Raw genomic sequence first — 5,918 nt, forward strand, 5'->3', positions numbered from 1 at the left:
ATAAGAATCTAATGAATAAATTTATTATTATTTTTGTCCAAAAATTACAAAAAAATTATGGTACAATAGTATTGTACAATTAACAATAATAATAATTTTATTTTATTTTTTTGGATGGAGGATTGTTATGTCTGATGGAGAAAAACATTGGAAATTGATCTGTATATTAATTTTTTTGGGACTAAAATGTCCATTTTTAAAATCTTTAGGGACTAATTTGGGTAAAATAAACTGGCTGATTTGTCTGCCGGAGTAAAACCTTAAGGATTGATCTGTGTATTAATTTTTCTTGAGCACTAAAATATCCGCTTTTAAAATCATTGTGAAATGGATGGAGGACTATTATGTCTGACAGAAAAAACGTTAGGAATTGATCTGTGTATGAATTTTTTTTGAAGACTAAAATGTCCATTTTTAAAATCCTTGGGGACTGATATGTATAATTACTTTGTCGGAAAATGAACTAGGGACTGATTTGTCTATCAGAATAAAATTTTGGTGATTGATCTGTATTAATTTTTTTTTGAGAAAATGACAAATAAGTGCTTGATCTTTTGGTCCGCAAACATTTAAGTCCTTGAAGATTTGAAAATACATTTAAATCTCTGACTTTCTCAAAATCTGGACATATCGATTTTTGGATCTAATTTGTCCCATTTTAACAATTCTCCCACGTTTACAACCATATATCAATCACATCAGTATAACAGAAGTCACGTTTGATTTTTTAGTTGGGTTAAATAGATCCAAGTGAACAGAGATCGCCAGATTTTAAAAAAGTCAGAAATTTAAATGTATTTTCAAATTTTTTAAAAATTTAAATATCCCTAAATCAAAAAATTAAAGACCTATTTGCTCTTTTCTTTTTTTAGACTAAAATATATACTTTTAAAATCCTTAGAAACTGATTTAATTAAGAATAATTCTTCACATACAAACATTTTTTTATACAAGTCTTTACAAGTCATTTATATTAATGCGTTTCGAACCCTTACTGCACGTTTTCACTGCACCTTCTTCTTCTTGCTGCACGTTCTTCTTCCTCTTCCTCTTCTTCTTCCTCTTCTTCTTCTTCTTCTTCTTCTTCTTTTCTTTCATTTCTTGCCTTCTCTTTCTCCTTCTTCATTTACGTGCTTTTCTCTTTGTTTTCTTTCTTCGTTATTCTCGATTTCCATTGTTTTTTGATATCAAGCTCTGAAATCATTTTTGAAGAAGAAGAAGCAGCAGAAAATGAAGAGAAGAAAGAGAAAGAGTTCTGAATTATGCATAAGGTGTACTTCAACGAATTTTGGGTGTATTTCTTAAATCATTTGGGTGTAGTTTTATAATCCTTTGGGTATTTCTGTAATTCTTTGAGTGTATTTCTATAATCGTTTGGGTGAATTCCTATAACCGTTTGGGTGTATTTCTGTAATCTTTTAGGTGTATTTCTGTAATTGTTTGGGTATATTTCTGTAATCGTTTTGGTGTATTTCTGAAGTTCCATTATCTTTAAATTTGGCAAGAAACTCATTTTCATGGAGGAAGAAGAAAAAGAGTCGTTTATAATGCACGGTGAGTAGTGCGCTTTGGAAACAAGAAGTGGTTGAATAACATGTGTTTATTTACTTTTAAATGTGGGAGTGTAATGCATATATTTTGTTGGACTTATACCAACTTGTAAGACTTGTAAACCAAAAAGACTTGTATATGTAGCATGACTCATTAATTAATTACTCTGCATATAAACATCACTGTACTGTTTGCTTTCTTGAAAAACCAAATTAATATTTTTTTGGGGAACGAATTAATGGGAGATCAAAATCTTAATTCACACTTTACTTGAAAAGAAAACAAAGAAACAAAGATTAATGGAGAAAAAACCCTAGAGAGAAGGGTAGGGTCACATAGTGAGGGACATACTCGAAAGCCACGTTACCATTACAGAGGCGATTCGATTTTATCTGGCGGGGGAGAGAGTGAATATTGCGTAGTATCGAAGACAGTATCATTGTTGAAATCCATCCAATCTATAGATTTATTTCTATTCCATTCCATGGATCTGTATTAGTCCTTAGTAGAAGAAGTCAAAGCAAATTGAGCTGAACTGAACTGAACTGGAGAAGAAGAAGAAGAAGATGGCGGAAGAGAAAGAATCAACTTCGATTCCTCTGAGTCAAGCAGACAATGCCTCTTCCGAAGATCCCGAAGATCCGGCAAAGTCTCCCCCCAATTCTCCTAATTCCTCCACTCGCAGGGTCAACCCTCCTTTTTCCTATTTTCTTTCCCTTAAATTATTAGACATTTTATCCAGTTAATCTGAATCGTTGACGTTTGAAATCACAGAGAATCTTGAACCTAGAATCTGATGTCTAATCGCATTTACTGTGCAAATCGATCTGTATTGTGCAGTGACGGCCAAGATCCCAAATTCGATAGGAATATAATGGGATTTCTTTATTCAAATCCCTAAAGACATTGCTCTTTGTAACTATATGCACTCTTCGTAAATAAACCAACTGGGTTCTTGAAGTTCATTCTCTAATTTGTTGCTAAGATGATGTAGCTAAAAATATTTTTATGGTTGCACTTGTGACCTGAATTGCTCCTTGATTTCTTTACCTTGGACATCCTTAAAATAATTCGTAGGGAAAATAACGTAAAATCATAAAATATTGTAACATAATCCCCAATTGCCCTTTCTCCCTCTGGAAAAAACTACATGATTAATGTGCATTTGTTTGATGTATACAGGTTCTCATGTTTCGAATTGTTTCAGGACATATTTTAGTTTGTTTGTATCGCCATTGACTTATTATGTGTATTTGTTTCAGGCATGTTGCTTTGTTCTCCAAAGTTGGGTATCAAAGAAATTTATGACCGGATGGTAATTAACTAATGTACTTATTGAGTTGAATAAGTGTTATTGGTATATTTGGCCTAATTGTTCATTTTATCTTGGATTTGCAGTGTAGTTCTTTTCCCAGTTGCAGTTACCTTCTTTATTACATGGTGGTTCATTCAATTTGTTGATGGTTTCTTTAGTCCAATATACTCCAGGCTTGGCATTGACATATTTGGTGAGTGTTATTTTACCTTTCACTTTACATCATTTTATTAATTATACATGTATTTTTTACTTGGTACTGAGTGATTACGGATGGGGGGAATTTTTGTGTTCTAGATTTCATATCTCTAAATTCATAAAAAGGCAAATGAAAATAGTTCAATAAGGGTGTGTTTGTGAATTTTGCCTTTGGAGATGAAGGAATTAAAGTTACTTAACAGTTGACAGTGATTCTGATAGAGGATTCTATTGGGTTTATTGGCTCTGTGGTTTATTCTAATGGAGGAATTAGTTTTTGGAACAATTTGTACTCTTTTCATTCCTTAACAGGTCTTGAGGAAGTATATCATTACCTATGAAATGCCTAAGTGTAAAAAATGGGAAAAGGATATACAGATTGGCATAACTCTTGAAAAGCAATTCATTTTATAGTCATTATTTCTCAGTTGGTGTTTTTGGCCAAGGCTGTTTTAATAGAATTCCATTTTTGATACACTGAGAAATATGGAGTATTGCTACATTCATAACTTTACTTCTGTTCCATTTATCCTATTCTTCCCTTGTTCCTGAGGAAATATTACTGTCTGGTTTTCCTCCTACTAAATTCGGACCCTGCATATAGTTGCAGAAAGCCTGAAACCACATGTGTACCCCCCCCCCCCCCCTCTCTCCTCCTCTCTCTCTGGTTTTAAATTTCTTCACATTTGATCTGGCCTTTGTCATTTTGACTTTACTTGTATATTCCCAATGCAGCGTAGTAAAGTTTGAAACTCTTGTTTTGTGGTGCAGGACTTGGTTTTATTACATCTTTGGTTTTTGTATTTCTTATTGGTGTTTTTGTTTCATCATGGATGGGTGCCACCGTTTTCTGGCTTGGAGAATGGTTCATAAAGCGAATGCCCCTTGTTAGGCATATATACTCTGCGTCCAAGCAGATTAGTGCTGCAATATCTCCAGGTATATACACAAGCACGTCTATCTTTGTTCGATAACACAGTTACTTATCTCCAGCTCGCATCCATATCAGCTATAGATTGACCATTTTCATATAACGATGACATCATGACAAGGATGCAACCAAGCTCATATATTTCCCCCTTTATCTTCTTCACAGATCAAAATACCACAGCCTTTAAGGAAGTTGCAATTATCCGTCACCCACGTGTTGGTGAATATGCTTTTGGCTTTATTACATCTACTGTTACTCTACAGGTACTGATAATCTGATATCATTTCACCAGTTCTATCATTGATAAATATTTGACTTGTATATCATGATGTGATCCATCTTTGCAAGTGAGAGGAATTCGCCTCATTAGTTTGCAGCAGTTGGATATGTTGCTAATGGAATCTACTAATGGCCTATAGAGATCGACATATGTATATGCTGAATACCTATGAGTTTATAGTGTCTATGGGTCTTGCATTTACCTCGTTTTCATCCTTTATGATGTGTGTATCCTCTGATGAATCATATTACTTTGTCTTCTACTAATTCTAAATTTTGTTTTCTTTATTTACCGTTTGATGTTTCCTCTCCATCCCAGAAAGAAAATGAAGACGAAGAGCTCTGCAGTGTTTTTGTCCCTACAAACCATCTATATATTGGGGATATATTTTTGGTTAACTCCAAAGAAATTATAAGACCAAATCTTTCTATTCGAGAAGGCATAGGTAGGTTCTCTTTTCCTTAATTACCTTTTTCTTATCAATGTCCCTTGTATGATCTTAATATGTCATGAATAGTTCGTGTAAGTAACATTATTGCATTAATGGTTATGCAGAAATAATTGTTTCTGGGGGAATGACAATGCCACAGTTGATATCTCCATTAGAAAGAGCACCTAGACAGAGTGAGAGAATCCCGTTGAACCGAATTGCATCAAGGGCATAGAGCTATGGATGTCTCGTGTGGCCATGCATGCAAGTAAAGCAAATTCTGATAGTCTGAGCTCTATTATTATTAACCTGCATGTGATGAAATTTGTATACTAAGGTTGTTGTTTATCATTAGTTAAAAAGAGTGTTAAATACCTTGTAATAATGTAATTATTATTGTTATGATTATAATTCAAATATTCGCCCGGGAGTCTGATCTATGTGATGAATGCATGTTTAAAAATCACGATGGCACATGAGCACGTCTTATTTGCACACTAAAATTGGTTATTAATATATTTGTTTTTTGTGTTTTGTTTTTGGTGTAGTTAAATTACACAATTGATCTCTATATTTTTATTAAAATTGCAAATTGATTTTTGTACTTTAAAAGTTTGTAATTGAGTCTCTAGACAATTAAATTTTGTAATTTAATTTTCATTGTTCAAACAACGTTTGATTTAATAGAATATTTATCAATATATTTACTACTTTAAATATGTGAGTTGTACGTGTTTGATAGTAAGAACTAATTTGCAATTTTAGTAAAAGTATAGAGACCAACAATATAATTTAACAATTTAAAAATGATCAAAAATTTTCTAAGGTATTTGAACCTATTCTATCCTTCTCTAACTCCCTCACTCTCATTTTTTGCACTTTCCAAAACAGCACCCCATCCAACGTTGTTGTCTCTCACCTCTGTGCACTGCATCTGTGCTTACGAGTCTTGTCTCGCCTCCTTTCTCCGTCTCGCCTCTCTCATCTGGTAGGGCTCGCGATGCTGCTACTCCCCATCGCTAGTCTCTGCATTGCCGTGCTTTGTCTCCCTCTTCTCCTTTTACATTCTACTTTTACATTATCAAGAATTTTTTTTTAAATTTTTTTAGCTATTTAGTTATTGGATTATAATATATTAATTTGTTGCTGTTTTTATATGATTGTGGTAAATTGATCTACTATTTTTATGTTGATTTGTGGAGAAAATGTAAGA

At 33.2% G+C, this 5,918-nt stretch overlaps 1 protein-coding gene across 1 annotated transcript; it reads left to right on the forward strand.

Moving 5' to 3' along the window:
- The first annotated feature begins 1,803 nt into the window (after positions 1-1,803).
- On the forward strand, positions 1,804-5,135 carry LOC130954286 (protein LIKE COV 2). The gene is made up of 7 exons (XM_057881022.1): positions 1,804-2,237; positions 2,814-2,866; positions 2,950-3,059; positions 3,836-4,003; positions 4,161-4,258; positions 4,594-4,720; positions 4,831-5,135. The coding sequence occupies exons 1-7, from the start codon at positions 2,118-2,120 to the stop codon at positions 4,938-4,940; spliced, it is 786 nt and encodes a 261-aa protein (XP_057737005.1). The 5' UTR covers positions 1,804-2,117; the 3' UTR covers positions 4,941-5,135.
- Positions 5,136-5,918: the final 783 nt, after the last annotated feature.

This window comes from Arachis stenosperma, chromosome 10 (genome assembly GCF_014773155.1).
Source record: "Arachis stenosperma cultivar V10309 chromosome 10, arast.V10309.gnm1.PFL2, whole genome shotgun sequence".
NCBI classification, from domain to species: domain Eukaryota; kingdom Viridiplantae; phylum Streptophyta; class Magnoliopsida; order Fabales; family Fabaceae; genus Arachis; species Arachis stenosperma.